Genomic DNA, 17634 nt, shown 5'->3' on the forward strand with positions numbered 1-17634 from the left:
TACACATTAAATGTTAGGACACTAAGAAGTGTAGAGAAACAAAGGGACCTTGGAGTGCATGCTCACAGATCTCTGAAGGTAGTCGGCAAGGTAGATATGGTGGTTAAGAAGGTATATGGAATGCTTGCCTTTATTAGCCGAGGCATAGAATACAAGAGCTGGGAAGTTAGGCCATAGCTAGAGTACAGCGTGCAGTTCTGCTCACCACATTACAGGAAAGATGTGATTGCACTGGAAAGGGTACAGAGGAGATTTACGAAGGACCTATTTCGCTTAGCAGAGAGGTCAATAACCAGGGGGCATAGGTTTAACGTAATTGGTAGGAGGTTGAGACGAGATTTGAGGGAGAATTTTTTCACCCAGAGGGTGGTGGCGGTCTGGAAATCACTGTCTGAAAGGATGTAGGGGCAGAAACCCTCACCACATTTAAAAAGTACCTATACTTGGATATGCACTTGTAGTGCCGTAACCTACAGGGCTAAGGACCAAGAGCTGGAAAGTGGGATTAGGCTGGATAGCTCTTTGTCGGCCGGCGTGGACGCGATAGGCCGAAATGGCCTCCTTCTGTGCTTAAATTTCGATGATTCTATGATTATTGGGTATTCCCAGCTGTCAATTAATGCCCTCGCAATATGGCCCTGGACTTCCGCCTCCCTTTCACAGGCGAGATTCCCGAGCTGCGTGGTGCCCGTGCTCGTGAAATTAAGAAGTTGCAGTTAAAAACCCTGTTAAGGGTTGGATAACAAGCATTTAATTAGTTTAATTAGGTCGCCCACCTCTCCCAATCAGGTCCATGGTGCTCTGGCAAACCTGCCCGAGTTAAAGGCATGAGGAGGCAGGATGACGGCCGGTTTCCTGACACGCTGCCTATTTTCGCAATTTTTACAACCGACCCTCCTCCAAGCCCGCACACATGGCAAGGGGAAAATTCTGGCCTTTGTAACTTTTAAGCTTTATAACAAATGCAATTAATCTGGTAAAAATGGAGTAAATACATTAAATTATTGCATACATAGAGAAACCTTCAACATAATCAAACTGGAATTCTCTACCCCAGAGGGCTGTGGAGGCTCAGTCTTTGAGTATATTCAAAACAGAGATCGATAGATTTTTGGATATTAAGGGAATCAAGGGATATGGGGATAGTGCAGGAAAGTGGAGTTGAGGTAGAAGATCAGCCATGATCTTATTGAATGGTGCAGCAGCCTACTCCTGCTCTTATGTTCTTAATTCTTATGTTCTTATGTTCTTAATCAAAATTAATTGGGAGTTATGCTGTTGGAGCAATTTCAATCAACTTTTATCAATATCTGTACATTGCAACAAAAGTGTTAGACAGAGTACTGTAATTCTTACTGCCTGCAGGACAATTACATCAAGATTTTACAACTTTTCGTTATCACAGACGTTTTGCTCATCCACAACTAACTGCACAAACTTATGGAGAGCGGTAAAAAGTCACAGGATTTTAAAAAAGCTACAGCACTTTATTTTTCTGCTTATTGTTTTAAAATATATAACAGTGTGGAATTTTTATAAATGTTTTGTGAATGTTGGAGTTTAGGAAAACATTTATCAATGGGGCTGAATTTGCAGTCGGAGGCTTCCCGCAGGAGGATTCCTCCGACCAGCAAAATATCTACGTACTTAGCTTCTGCCTCGGGGATCCACGGAGACTTGCGGTCCTGAGCCTCTGCTCGTAGACCTGCATAGAGGCCCACGTATCTCAGGGACGCATGCGGTTCGCAAGCACCCCTGGGATCACATGAGCCGGCCCAACAAATCAAAGAAGGGAATCCCATTCATGCTTATGGGGATTCTGTATGTTTGCAATCCCCATAAGCATGAATGGGGATCACACAAAACATACATTTAACATAACTAATACATTTTAAAAACATTACATATTTAAAATGAATTAAAATACAATATAATTAAACATTTAAAACAAAAAATTATTTTTTTGAAAAATAAATTTATATGTTTTATAGGGACTAAAAATAGCCTTATCTTATTGTACATGTGTTTTAATGAATGAATTTTTTTTTAATGATAGCCCAACTCTCCGCCCGCTGAGGCCCTTTTCCTGGGGATGCGCAGGTCTTGACAGATCGCAAGTTCTGGGTTTTAGCGCATGTGCCGTGCATGCCTAAACCCGGAACTTGCGCGGTCCCTATGGACACGTGCGCACCTCATACACGCCCGTAGGCAACGCAAATTACGGCCAAATATAAATCATAAAAGGTATTTGCACAAATTTGAGAACTTGCATAAATCTCTCCACAAAATGATGTAGTGAAGTAGTAAGGATCAACAGCAAGGCTCTATGATTTTCTACGCATTGACTGTGAATGGGCAGTCCTCTGCTTTATTCCCTCTCCAGTCTCAATCAACACCTCAGGAGGTTGTAATACTCCACACTAAACACTCATTTACAAACCAGCACATAAAATGTTTGGTTTGGTTGAGGCAAACACAAGAGAGAGGTGCTGAAAGAATTCTGCCTCTATAGCAATAATCACCATGAAGAAATTCATCCTTTTTACTTTGCTCGGTGATAATCTGCATTCAAAATACATTAACATTTTAATAAGAACCCTTTCATAAAGTATACTATTTCAGAAAATTGAAAAAGAAAAATTAAAGAATCTTAAAAGCAAATGGTCACTGTCTCCTTAGTAGAAAGAGGACTTTATAGTGTTAAATACAAATAATTGAAGCAAAAATACATAAAAGCATGCGATCACTCACTTGTGAGTTAATAACACGGATAGTGGTTTTGCTTCCAACATCCTTCTCGTAACCTTGTGTAGGGGCTGCATTAAATCTCAGAACTGCATCATGGGCATCTGAAAGAAAAAAATAATGATGATTCCTGCATTTATTCAGGAATTTAAGAGAATGGAATTGTGTTATGCTATTTTATATAACCGGACCCTCAGAAAAGTGAAGACTATAATTACACAAATTTAGTTCATCCAGACCCTATAATATGGGAGTTTGTATGTAGAGATCAGAGCACTAATTATAGCAGAAGGCATAGCAGCTTTAATTGTGATATCCTGATAACAAGATTATTCCATTTATTATATTTAAGAGATTTATTAGACTTCTCACCAACCAGAGCCAAGCAGCTTTACCTTCATTTACTGTTTCCTCTGCAGAAATTGCTATTTGTGAGTAACAACTTTTAAAAACTACGCATACAAAAGACACTCTACAGTATTTTAAAAACATTCCCTCATATAACCTTCCAGTGCTATAATGCTTCTAGTAGCAAAGCTACTGTATGGGTGAGGCAGGATACTGTCAGTGAATAATCAAAAATTCCACCCAATTTATTTTCCTTTTCCTTTTTTGCCAATGGATAGTCCATGCACATTATTTTTTTTGTTTGTGCCCAGTGCCTTCAGAACTGTACTTCAGTGACTATAAAGGAGCATTTGCAAACTGCTTTTAAAATTTTTTACCATATTATTAATGTAACATTATGCACCAGTTTATAGAAAGCTAGAAGATGAGTTTTAATTAAAAAAATAAAACTGAGATAAGTTAATAAACAGTGTCGAGTTCAAATCCATTCTTTGGTTGCACATTGCATGTTCGAGGGGACATTTCAATCTGCATCAGTCAGTTATCAAATCTCATTAGTGGCCGGCCTGATTGCTACAGATTATAGCAGCACGGCATGGAATGTGGCTGAATCCACAGTGCAGAATTTCAACTCCCGTCAATTGATTGCTGTGGATGTCCTCTCTTTCCCAGCTCAAAAGATACAGGCCTAGAAATTTGTGTTCACCACGAAAGTTGCTGGTGACATGGCCGCAAAGTTAAGGAGAATAAATTCGTACGTGGGGGGGGAGGGGAGGGGGGGGTGAGGGGGCTGGAGATTGGTGGCACAGCCCCTAAACTTCCGTGCAACGCCCTCCTGGTGGCTGAATTCAGCACTAGGGTCGAAGGTTGGAGTGGTGACGTTGCACCCCGATTGACCTCACCATGCTGCCACTTTTTTTCCAGGGCACTCTCAGTTACCGGCAACGCAAAGGGAAGGAGGAAAATAACCATTGCCACGGGACCCACCACCACCTGGCTAAAGAGAGGCAGCCTCCATTTTATCGTAATTTCATGGTGCTACGAAATGGCACTGAAAACATGAATTTTTATCCCATTAATCTGAAATGTACACAGTGTATGCCGATGTATGTAAATTTACAGTGCTATAGAGCAATTAACATGAATTCCAAATATTTATGTCCACAAGATGGCAGAGTAGATCTTCCCATTTTGGTGCAACAAATTTTTAGTTGTTACTTCCAGCAGTAGGTGTCAGCTTTTCAATGGCACATTGAAATCTAGCTATGGACCATGCTGCTACTTTCCCACATTGTACTTATTATAAGGTGAGACTTGAGGCAGTGACATAATTGGAGTAAATCTTCCCCCCAAAATTGTCGGAGAAACGCAATGTTACTAAGACAGTTGTAGCTTTCACAAAATAAATCTTAAGACATTTCATTGCAGTCATGTTTTCAAAACTGCTACTGCAAGGCCATAAAGGCCTTGCAATACTTCAGACATGCAGTGACTGCTTCAAAATGCCATCTCAACCATTTTGAAATCCAATTCACGTGTTTTATCTCGCTTGCTGCTCCTGTTATGTCCCAAGCTGGTGTGGTAATGATGTTTTTATTTCAGACTGTCTGGAATATTCTCACAAAGAGTAATAAGAGAAGCGCCTGGTGTGTATTTTTTTAATACATTTGTTCATGGGATATGGGTGTTGCTGGCAAGACCAGCATTTATTGCCATTCCTAATTGCCCTAGAAAAGGTGGTGGTGAGCTATCTTGTTAAATTGCTGCAGTCTGTGTGTTGTTTTCATAGTGGTTTGGTACAACTGAGTGGCTTGCTAGGCCATTTAAGAGTCAACCACATTGCTGTAGGTCTGGAGTCACATATAGTCCAGACCTGGTAATGATGACAAATTTCCTTTCCTAAAGGATATTAGTGAACCAAATGTGCTTTTACCAGTAGTTTCATGGTCCAGCATTTTATTCCAGATTTATTTAATTGAATTTAAATTCCACAGCTGTCATGGTGGGATTTGAACTCACATCTCTAAATCATTAGTCCAGGCCTCTGGATTACTAGTCCAGTAACAAAACTACTATGCTGTAGTAGCTTACTCCCTTCAGGGGGGGCCCCTCTAGTGATTGATCATCAATATACAAGTACAATACTTATCACCCCAACTATGCAACCTCAAGATAGGTTGAGGTGGTAGAGATTGAGCCAGTTTAACAACTGTTCCCAAGGAAGGGCCTACTTGCCCACCAAGGCTAGGTGACAGTTATAAGAAATATCCTTTTATGCTTATACATTAATGTTATGTTGCTTAATTACCCATATTATTTACATCCAATTGCACAGAAACAATTGGCCAAAGTTCAGTGAACTTGAAAAAAGTTGTAATGCTATGGCAGTGCAACAAGAGATACAATATAGCTGCAACTTAACAGATGTTGTACAATGTGCTCTGTAATTCCATGCTTAGTTCCTGAAATCTATCTTTCATATGGTATTGAAATCTAAAGCAGCCTTTGATGTTACCAGGAATCTATGTGACAGCTGAAAACTAATGTACTGAAATGGTACTTTTACCACCAGTCCATGGAAGAAAGGAAGAGAAAGAGGGAGATCAGGATGGAAGAGGGCCAATTTCAATCTTTAGTATGTGCTGGACAGGAGAGTATCCCAATATTAATATAAACGCAAAATACTGCGGACGCTGGAAATCTGAAATAAAAACAGAAAATGCTGGAAATACTCAGTAGGTCAGACAGCATTTCTGGAGAGAGAAATAGAGTTTACGTTTCAAGTCAATGACCTTTCATCATAACTGGAAAAAGTTAGAGATGTATCAGGTTTTAAGCAAGTACAGAGGCAGGGAAAGACGAGGTAGGGGAGTAATATATGCATCTGTGAGTGTGCTCACAGGTTTGTAGAACTGTTGAAGCCGCCTCCAGGAAATCCCCTTCAGTTCTGCGTGGAGGAGATTCCTGTACGGGCTGCTCTTGCACACCCTCCATTTTGCCATCCTCGTCTGCCGTCCGGACACGCCATGGCGCACCATCTTGCCGTCCGGAGGAGGCGGCGGTTCCCAATGGAGTGCACTCTACATGGAAGTCCTCCATTTATATATTGGGGACTTGGCCTGGAGGGTGTTGCATGGTGCAATCCCGTGCAATAAGTTTTTAAGTCGGTTCACGGACTCCCAGGCGGCCTGTAATTTCTGCGGTTTGGAAGAGTCTGTGTTCCATGTTTTTATTGAATGTATGAGGTTACAGCCCCTGTTCCAATATTTGAAGGGGCTGCTCCTCAAATTCTGGTTGCACTTCAGTCCCACACTCCTGATCTTTGGGCACCCTGTGTGGAGGGGAGCAGGTAGGTCTGAGGGCCTCCTCGTAGGACTGCTTCTGGGCATGGCCAAGGGGGCCATCAGCCAGTCCAGGCAGCGGGTGGTCGAGGCGGTCATTCAGCCCGACTGCCTGCCTCTCTTCTGTGGCTACATTTGCGCCAGGGTGTCCCTGAAGATGGAGCAAGCAGTGTCCCCCGATACGCTCGCAGCCTTCTGTGAGAGGTGGGTACCGGAGGGACTGAAGTGCATTATCTCCCCTGGCAACCAAATTTTAATTTGATCGTTTAAGATTCACAAAGTTTTATTTGTTAATTTGTGTGTTCCAGTGTCCCTTTAATAAGGGGGTACTCGGCTGTAAGTTCTACTTAAAATAGTTGTAGAGCTGTTGAGTTGGGAGTGGCTTAGCCAATCACGTGATGTACACAAGGCTCAATAAAACCCCAGCCAGTTGGGTTCAGGAGATCCACGATGAGGCAGGTGGTTGTGAGCCTGGTGGATGAACTGGTAATGTGTAGTGTGATTGTTAAACCTTTGCTAATAAACCAACTAGTTCTGAATTGCAATTCTTAAGCAAAGAAAATACATTACAAAATGGCAATGAGGATGGGAGTTTCTTTATGAATAAAGTTTTGGTGGAATTTACTTTTATGCAAGTGGAGCACAGCAAGGAGATATACCGGCAGCGTGATTCCTGAATGAGAGTCTGGTAGTACCATTTTTTTGTGAGTATGAACAGTGTTGAACTGACAAAAAGAGCTTATGAAAAGCCATTTAGAGTAATTGAAAAACAATTCAAGATTATTGAGAATGATTAACAGCTATTAACATAAGAAGGCAATATGGATGTGACAACGAGTTATGTCAGTAATTTGGGAGCCTTTGACAACAATAAGGAATCGTTTAGATCCTACAGTGAAAGATTGCAAATGTTTTTTTTAAGAGATAATGATGTCAATGAGGTTCCAGCAGGTGTGGCAAATTCACAAATAAGAAATCAAGCACTGCACGAGAAGACAAAAGCTATTCTGTCAGTCATGATTGGTGCAGAGAATTATGGTATCTTAGTGAATTTGTTAACCCCAAGAAAGTTTAAGGATGCTTCATTCTCAGACACACTACAGATATTGGAGAATCATTTTGATCCACAGCTTTTAGAAATAGCGGAGAGCTATAAGTTTGCAATGAGAAACCAAAGACTTGAAGAAACCATCAGTGAATACATTGTTGCCATAACAAAATTGTCTCTACATTGCAATTTTGGAGGAATCCTAGATAGGGCTTTACAAGATAAATTTGTATGTGGATTAACGGATGAATGCATCCAATCAAAATTGTTAGGTATGGATGATCTCTCTTTTGAGAAAGCTTGCAAGATAGTCACCTCCATGGAGATGGCAGAGAAAAATATTAAATAATTTCACCCATTACCGGCAGTAGTAGCAGTTCACAGTCACAGGACTGTAGAAACACAGAAGAGGGTGAGCCCTAGTCAGAGGGAGAGTTATGAAACCAAGAAGAATAAATGTCATAGGTGTAATGGCAACAATACCGCACAACAGTGTCGGTTCAAGTGGGCAAGGTGTCAAGTGTCAAGGGAACACATTGAGCCGCATGTAAATCCAAGGATAGGCCCAACGATAATCAAAGACTTCACTGGGTGGTAACCAATCAGAACAATGTAGGTTTTGTGTATATGCAGTGAAGGGCAAGACAGTATATTCCTTATGTCAGTATTTCAGAACATTAGTACTAATTAATAACCAATGGATTAATATGACAATAGATACAGTGGTTGATTGCTCAATAATGAGTCAGGATATGTGTTACAAGAATTTCAGGGGCATACCACTGAAGGCGAGCTCAGTAGAGCTGAAAATATATTCAGGGGAAAAACTGCAGATGTTTGGACAAATGGAGTGTATAGTACAATACCAGGGGCAACAAGCAAAATTACCTATTATTAAAGCGAAATACGTCGACCGGCCGACACTTGTGGACAAAGATTGGCTAAGAATGCTTTGTTTGGATTGGTACAACATCTGTAGTACAGAAATGATTACGTTTTGGCTAGGTACTTTGCTGGAGAAATATGCTAATATGTTTGAGGATTCATACGAGGGATACAATGCACATATTTGGATTAGGTCGGATGTCAAATCAATTTTTTTAGACCAAGGCCGGTACCATATACATTAAAATTGCAGGTTGAGTGAGAGCTTGATAAATTGGGGCAAAATTGAGTTGTAGTGAAGACTGATAGGAGTGACTTGGCCACCTCGCTGTAGTTCCGAAGGCAGACAAAAGGTTGCCTCATGAAGATTCTGGAATTGGCCACGTACAGTCACTCTTCACTCTAGATGTGGACTTTCGGTCACCGCCTCTGTTAGCGCAGAGCACACACAGAAAGATGCCACGTTACAGCGGACCTAAGAGCACACCCTGCGAGGCTGGTCTGAAGATCAGACACATTTAGATGAGGGGATAATGCCTTTTATCATCGTCGGCACAAATTTTCATGTGAGCAGGAATGTCTAAAATGGGGCCTGAGAGTAGTCATTCCCAGTGCACTACGAGCCAATGTCTTGACAGAATTTCACGGTGAGCATACTGGCATCGTAGACATGAAAGTGGTGGCCTGAAGTTTTATTTATTGGCCTGGGTTGGATAAAGACTTGGAAGTATTAGTAACAAAAGGACACTCTGTCAAGACTGCAGAACCCTGTCAGCTAAGACACTGCTGCAAACATGGATTTGGCCAACGAGACCATTCCAAAGAATACATATTGATTTTTGCGAGAGCGGCAGTGATAATTTTCTAGTTTGAATCGATAGCCATTCAAAATGGCTGAAGGTACGACATATGGGGTCATCTACGACTACAGAGCGTGCATTGAATGAATTACAGGACATTTTTGCATGCTATGGTTGAAGAAATGGTGTCAGATAATGGGCCGCAATTTCAGTCCATGCAATTTGAGAATTTTGCCAGACACAACAGTATCAAACACACGTTGGTAGCACCATATCATCCTGCTTTAAATGGTGCAACTGAAAGGTCGGTCAGGGTTGTCAAGAAGGCTTTGCGGAAACAAGTTCTACAGACTGGATCATCAGTGATCATGAAGCACAGGCTGTTCTTTTCAATAACAGAACTACACCTCTTTCTACAACAGGGTACACAGTTGCTGAATTATTGATGAAGCGTAGGCTGAGGATGCGTCTCAGTTTATTGCAACTGAACTTGTCTGACAGAGAAGGCACAATCGGTGCAGAAACGTCATTATCATTCCTGTACTAAAGAGCAAAAAGGGCAAGTCCACGCAAATGGGACATTGATACAATTATTCGGGTATGTGGCATCTTAGTCAAAATTGGTGAATACATCAGGAAGGTTCATGTGGATCAAATAATTCTAACAAGTGATGCGGCTTTGGTACCATGAGTAGATAATTATGAGCCTGACTTGGACGATGATCAGAGAGAGTGTTTTGGCAGGTTCAAGTACTTCAAGGGACACAACGGTCACAACGTCCATGTCCCCACCAACTCAGATGCAGCTGACTGAAGGCGGTTCTGCGGGTATGGATAATCTCGCAGAGACTGCATCTCCTGGTGGGGGGAGGCGGAATTGGGGTTCAGTTGAAAAGATCAATGAGGGATCGCGAACCAAAAAGACAGGATATTGATAACTGGGAATATCAAGATCTTGGGAAGAAATTTAACACTAGGATGGATGTGAGGGTTCCAAGGAAACTCAAGAGAACACAGAAAGATAGAGGTCGGGAATCCTGGGATACATGCCCTGAAAACAGAAATTCCCCAAGACAATCTACGGAGCCAAATAAAAATACAGAAAATGCGCATAGCCAGCCAACTGCAAAGAAATGGAGGTTGGAGCAGGAGGAAGCTAAAAGCTAACAACAAGATACTTGGGCTCAGCAGTCAAATTTGTAAAATTGTAATCATGATGAGCAATTTTTTGAAATATTGTATAAATACCTTGCTTCTAAAAAAGGGGGAAACAGTTTAATGTATGCACCTGTGAGTATGCTCATAGATTTCTAGAGCTGTTGAGTTGTGAGTGGCTTAGCCAGTCACATGATGCTCACAAGACTCAATAAAACCCCAGCTAGTTGGGTTCAGGGGATCCACGATGAGGCAGGTGGTTGTGAGCCTGGTGGATGAACTGGTAATATGTAGTGAGATTGCTAAACCTTTGTTAATAAACCAACTAGCTCTTAATAGCAATGTGTTGTGGTGAATTCTTAAGCAAAGAACCCACGAAACAAATACATTACAGGGAGGAAAGAAAATAAGGGAAGTTCTGTGATACGGTGGAAAGCATGAGTGATTAAATTACTTTTTCAAGTTCTGATGAAAGGCCATCGACCTGAAACGTTAACTCTGTTTCTCTCTTTACAGATGCTGCCTGACCTGCTGTGTAATTCCAACATTTTTTGTTTTTATCCCAATATCATCACTGGTTCCTTCTAATCATTCAGCAAATACCTCTGAAGTAAAATGACCTTTCCTGGGAGGCTAGAACATTAGAGCTATTCATTCTATGGGCAAAGACAATTTCACAGTTGGTGTAGGGATGATTCGATTGCACAAAAAAGTTAAATTTTCCTTTTCTGACAATCAGAATACAAGCACACAAGACGAAGATTTACACGTTATTACATTAAAAAGTTAAAACCCCACAGAACATGGCTTATGCCCTTGGAATGTTGGGACATTGGTTTGCACCCAATTCTCAGACCACAAAATAGCCTTTTATATTGCTCTTCCTTTAATTTAGATTCAAGATTTGGGCATCTGTGAACTGACTCCATGGGCTAGAACCTCCATTTTTGGGCTTATTGCCCAAAAATGGGCGTTATTTCCAGCGTGGGTGATAATAAAGGGTTTCAGATCGCCGGCTTCTCACCCATTCTCAAAACACCTAGTTTACATTTTTGAAAATGGCTGTTACCGCGAGCGATATCAAATGGGCGGAAGCATTAAATTTTTTTGACCTTCTGCCATAAAGTGTGGCCGTTCTTAGCAACGGCATGGCAACGCTCGATTCCCGCGATTCTGGAGGTCAAGGGTCACCATGACATGCGCAGAAGAGAAGACAGAGAGTAAGGGAGCTCAGAGGGACTGAAAGCATGGCTGGGTGTGGTGTGGCTGCTTTGGGAGGAAGGAAAGAGACTTTAGAGCTTCACAGCAAGTAGGGAAACAAAAAGTATTTGACCAAATTTGCCCGATAATGGAGAGAGAGGAGGAGGCATCACAGCATGCTGTGATGACTGACGCTGGACAGAGCAGTGAGGTAGGAGAGGAGCACATTGGAGGCCGCAAAAGAGCCAGGCGGTTCTCGGACGAGGCAAATGCCTCCCTCCTGCAGGAGGTCGAGTTGCGCTGGGGATGATTTGACACGGAGGGCATGGGAAGCCCACCCCAAAGGCCTACCGGAAGATATGGACCGAGATAGCAGAGGTGATCTTGTCGGCAATCAACGAGGTGCGTGAGGGCAACCAATGCCGCAAACGATGGAACGACCTTGTGGGATCCGCAAGAGTAAGTATTACATTGATTTACATTTACTTATGTATTTATATAATTTGATTTGTAACAGTCATGAGTGACTATCAGCAGATGTGAGATCTTGCACTTTTACCGGGAATGTTTTACTCAAAGCCTGCGGTCACGGTGTACGTCTTTAGGTAAAGAAAATAATCATGATTACATCTGTCGGTTATTTGTTGTATCAGTCTCTATGACAGTACCTAGAAATTATATCACACAATGATCTCATGCCATGTCGTCCTGTCACGTTTTACAGAAGAAGTTATCAACGATGAGGTCCGTGCAGAGGCGAACAGGTGGGGGGCTACCAGTCCCCAGTGACATCACAGACTTGAGGAACGAGTGCTCTCACTCGTGGGGAAGCACCCCTGGACAGCCACGGATGCATCTGCAGACCCTGAATTGATGCCACATGAGTAAAGCTTACACCATTGCATGATGTAAAGTCAATAGATGCCACATCAACTCATATCCGAACAATTATATATGATAGATGATTTCTAAATGTGTCATAGAAATAATGCTGGCCGAATGAAAATCATTGCAATGCAAATGTGTTGATGGTCATGAAATGTGATGTCTGCGATGATTTTGAGAGCAATGGTGCTTTTGTCGTGCATATGCTGTGTGTCGCGCTGGACTCACCTTGTCACCCTAGCACCTCCTTCTCCTCTAATAACCTCATTTGTGTTTTGTAGCTCAGCCAGCAGCGCGGCCCCAGGCAAGGCCACAGAGGCCAGAAGGTGGGGGCGTGGGGCAGGAGTTGGCGGACGATCCTACTATGTCTGGTGCTGAGGAGCTCCGATTGTCACCTGTCAATCCGCTGGGTCTGTTCTTGACGGATGAGAGCCCGGACTTCGAAGAACCTGCATCGCCATGATCCAGAAGCCATTCCAACCCAAGGCCACCTAGTGGTCCTCCAGTCATGCCTGCCTCCACTCTGGAGGTACTGGCCCCAAGTACCTCTCCACAGGACACCCCATTTGTCCCCAGGATGGCGCCGACCCCGTGGAGGCCTTGTGGATGCGGCAGGTCTGTTCCACGAGCGCAACATGACAGCGGAGAGATGGTACAGTTGTCCAGGAGGAATGTAGACATTGGTGACCAGCTCATCGACGCATTGGGGGGCATATCCCGACAGCTGGCCACCATGACCAAGTACATTCCGTGCATGGCGGAGTCCCTGGATGCGATAGCCAGGTACACTGCTGCCACAGGCCTCCCAGTGGTCCCCAAGCGCGGCATCCACCCCACCACTGTGAACGACAGATGAGAGCAAGGATCAAGATCCTGCTTCTGCATCAGAGAATGTTGCCCCCTTGGCACCCCCCACTCCTGTACCCATACAAACACTGCATCGGCCTACATCCCCACCAATGATGCCAGGCGCCATGGAGCGAGGAGGGGAAGGGGTAGTGATGGGGAGAAGAAGGAGAGGCGGGTTGGAACGTGAGGTGCATGTGCACAGGTGATGGCTGTGTTATATCTCTATCTGGGTGTATACAATTTGTTGCAATGTATGGGGGCTGGGGACCACGCTCCTGCCTTGCCTTTGTATTCTGTGTTGGTGGACATGTTGAACATGTGATTGATGTCAATAGTGGAAAAAGTGGGGTGTGGGCGGTGGTTGGGTGTTATTGGCTGTGATACTTATGATTTCAGACCAATGTCGGTATTAAACTTTGGTTATTGAACATAACCTTATTGCGCATTGTCTCAGATAGCTGGACCATTACACACTGGTGATTCCTTACCATGAAAGGGTTAAATACAACTTAACATCAATCAACGTAAACTTTACCTGGCATGAAGATGATGGGCACCATTGATGTCTGAGCTGCACACACACAGCAGTGTGTCAGCGTTGTCATTCACATCAGCGCTCTTTCAGGCACATCTTTCAGATATCAGCTCCTCACGTAAGAGTGGGATTTAACAAATGCCAGCCACACTGCTGGCATTCGTTCCGGTTAGTTCCACTTTTAGTGGGCAGTTTTTTGAGCGAGCGATATTGTGGGCGATAAGTGTGCAAGGTGGTGAAATTAACAATGGGCGATCTCCATGGCCGCTAGTTTGGGTAAATATGCTCTTTACGACAAAAAACAGTCGCTGGGAGTTAATATTGAATCTCGGCGTTAATTCCGTGTGGAAAGTAACGCTGGGCGATATTATGGACGTTGATTTCGCCCATCCTGCTGATTCCACCCCAAAAAAGTGGGCGGGCGATGATATTTTTTCTCAGCGTTAAGCACATGGGGAGAATAACACTTAGTGATAAGTCTCCTAAAAAAAAAGCCCGTCAGTTTCCATTTTGTGTCAAAATTGGCGATATCTGAGCGTTATATGTTATTTCAGCTATAAAATGGGTGTTAAGTGGGCGTTAAGCATGCAAAAAAAGTTCTAGCCCCATGCCTTTCTGCTGCTAAATTAGTTTTCTGTAGACCAGGTAAAACTGGGACTTCAGGTCTCGGGCTGATCTACAGAAAACAGATTTAATATCACAGGTGTTAGGCTCACAGATGCAGGGCTTTTGGAATCTGGATCAAAAGACTAAAATAAAAGTGATCTGAGTTACTACACCTAATTACTTTGCTGTAGGAAGCTAATCAGTCATGGTCAGATGTTCTGCCACAAGAGTAAATACAGCCTTTTATGCCGAATGTGTTTTAAAGTTTATCAAATACAAAATTGAATTACTGGAACAAAGGAACAGGAGTAGGCCATTCAGCTGCTCAAGACTGTTCTGCCATTCAATGATATCATGGCTGAACTGTTTCTTAACACCATCCACCCACCTTGGTTACATATTCCTTAATTCCCTTGACTCGCAAAAATCTATCGATCTTGGACTTAAAATTATTAATTGAAATAGCATCTGCTGCTTTTGGTGGGAGAGTTGCACACTTCTACCACCCGTTGCATGAAGACGTGCTTCCCAACTTTTCTCCTGAATGGCCTGGCTCTGATTTTAAGGTTATTTCCCCTTGTTCTAGATTCCCCACCAGCAGAAAAAGTTTATCTCTTATCGACCCTATCAATCCCTTTCAAAATGTAAAAAGCACAATCAAATAATCCCTTAACCTTCTATATTCCATGGAATACAAGTTTAGTTTACATAATCTCCCCTCATAATCTAAACTTTGGAGCCCTGGTAACGTTCTAGTGAATCTGTGTTTCACTTCTTCCAAGGTCAGTATATCCTTTCTAAGGCACAGTGCCCAGAGTTGTACACAGTACTCCAGATACAGTCTAACCAGAGCTTTGTATAGCTGGAGCAAAACTTCCTCCCCTTTATATTTTAGCCCGCTAGTTATGAAGACTGACATTCCATTCGCCTTTTTGATAATTTTTTGTACTGGGCTACAACATTTTAGTGATCTGGTACATAGACAGCTAAATATTACCTGAATGGCGGCAGATTAGGGAAAGGGGAGGTGCAACGAGACCTGGGTGTCATGAGGTTCATCAGTCATTGAAAGTTGCCATGCAGGTACAGCAGGCGGTGAAGAAGGCAAATGGCATGTTGGCCTTAATAGCTAGGGGATTTGAGTATAGGAGCAGGGAGGTCTTACTGCAGTTGTATAGGGCCTTGGTGAGGCCTCACCTGGAATATTGTGTTCAGTTTTGGTCTCCTAATCTGAGGAAGGACGTTCTTGCTATTGAGGGAGTGCAGCGAAGGTTCACCAGACTGATTCCAGGGATGGCTGGACTGACATATGAGGAGAGACTGGATCAACTGGGCCTTTATACACTGGAATTTCGAAGGATGAGAGGGGAACTCATAGAAACGTATAAAATTCTGACGGGACGGGATAGGTTAGATGCGGGAAGAATGTTCCCGAAGTTGGGGAAGTCCAGAACCAGGGGACACAGTCTTAGGATAAGGGGTAGGCCATTTAGGACTGAGATGAGGAGAAACTTCTTCACTCAGAGGGTTGTTAACCTGTGGAATTCCCTGCCACAGAGAGTCGTTGATGCCAGTTCATTGGATATATTCATGAGGGAGTTAGATGTGGCCCTTACGGCTAAAAGGATCAAGGGGTATGGAGAGAAAGTGGGAAAGGGGTACTGAGGTGAATGATCAGCCATGATCATATTGAATGGTGCTGCAGGCTCGAAGGGCTGAATAGCCTACTCCTGCACCTATTTTCTATGTTTCTATGTTTCTAAATCTAAAACTCTTTGGGCCTCCACTGTACCTAGCTTTTCACAATTTAAAAATACTGAGATCTATCCTATTTTGGTCCACTTACCTGAATTGAACTCCATCAGCTACATTTTTGCCCATTCACTTAATCTATTAATGTCACCTTGTAATGTAGCTCCCATCTACACTACTTACTATGCCACCAATTTTTGAATGATAAAGTAATAGATTTCTTAAAGCTTAAAAAAACTTAACAAACAATAACAATGAATATTTCCTGCTTTCAAATTCCATTTAGCAGACTGCTTAAGATAGATATTGTGATCTATAACTTACATCCAATTGACAGGTGTAAAATGGGCATGACTGACCAGGAAATGAGTGGAGATCCTGTTATATATGCAGACTATAGTTATACTCTCTGTGTAGTCACTGTATTGTTGCATAAGATGGAGACTTGTTACCTGATGTACTACCAATAAGGTTTACACTGTGTATATACATGCTGTCACCACTAGAGGGTACAACTAGTGAAGACCGGTGTTTCCTGCCCCTGTTGTCCACCAGAGGGCACTGCGGTGGGAGACCCGAGCGCCACCTGCACAGGTGTGCAGGGCCCAGTATAAAAGGCTGCCCACGATGCTTGTATCTCACTCTGGAATTACGAATAAAGGACCAAGATCACTATAGTTTGAGTACAACACATTGCCTCATGGAGTCACTCATAAGTACATTACAAACATAACAACTGGCGACGAGAATGCGGACTTTCACGTGATTGTGGCTACCTTTGGCACACTAAAAGACTTCGCCGAGGGTGATGATTGGGATGCATTCACGGAAAGGCTCGAGCTATATTTCGTGGCAAACGACCTGGCAGGGGAGACGGACGCATCGGCGGAGAAGTGCAAAGCTATACTGTTGACCAGTTATGGGCCCGAGGTCTACCACCTCGTCCGGGACTTGCTGGCATCCACAAAGGCCAAGGATAAGACATACAATGAGCTGACTGAACTAATTCATGACCAACTAAAACCAAAAGAGAGCATCCTCACAGCCAGGCACAGATTCTACACTCACCGCAGACCTGAGGGCCAGGAGATTTCAAAATATGCTGCCGACCTCAGGAGACTTGTGGCACCGTGTGATTTTGGCATGCACGTCAACAAAGCATTGCGAGACATCTTCGTTATAGGAATTGGCCAAGAGGGCCTCCTTCACAAGCTATTATCTGCCATCACCACAGTCAACCTGCAGAAGGCCATCAGCATCAGTCAGGCGTTCATGACATCGACCTGCAGCACCAAGCAAATTATTCATCCTGTGGACTCAAACCCGGCAAGTACTGTACACAGAATGGTGCCTTTCACAGGCAAGACTGTAGAACGTGGCTCTGCCCAGGGCAGAGAGCACAGACCTCAGGGTCCCAGAACTCAAGAGTCTGCCGAGGGGTGCTAATCGAGTAACACCATGCTAGCGTTGCGGAGGAAACCATAG

At 43.2% G+C, this 17634-nt stretch overlaps 1 protein-coding gene across 1 annotated transcript in view; it reads right to left on the reverse strand.

The window, feature by feature from the left end:
- LOC139274809 (beta-galactoside alpha-2,6-sialyltransferase 2-like) overlaps positions 1-17634 on the reverse strand; it is a 119365-nt gene that overhangs the window by 84442 nt on the left and 17289 nt on the right. Inside the window, exon 2 of the mRNA XM_070891501.1 lies at positions 2752-2849. Coding sequence (XP_070747602.1) covers positions 2752-2849 — 98 coding nt within the window. The remainder of the gene's footprint in view (positions 1-2751; positions 2850-17634) is intronic.

Source organism: Pristiophorus japonicus, chromosome 10, assembly GCF_044704955.1.
Source record: "Pristiophorus japonicus isolate sPriJap1 chromosome 10, sPriJap1.hap1, whole genome shotgun sequence".
Taxonomy (NCBI): Eukaryota; Metazoa; Chordata; class Chondrichthyes; family Pristiophoridae; genus Pristiophorus; species Pristiophorus japonicus.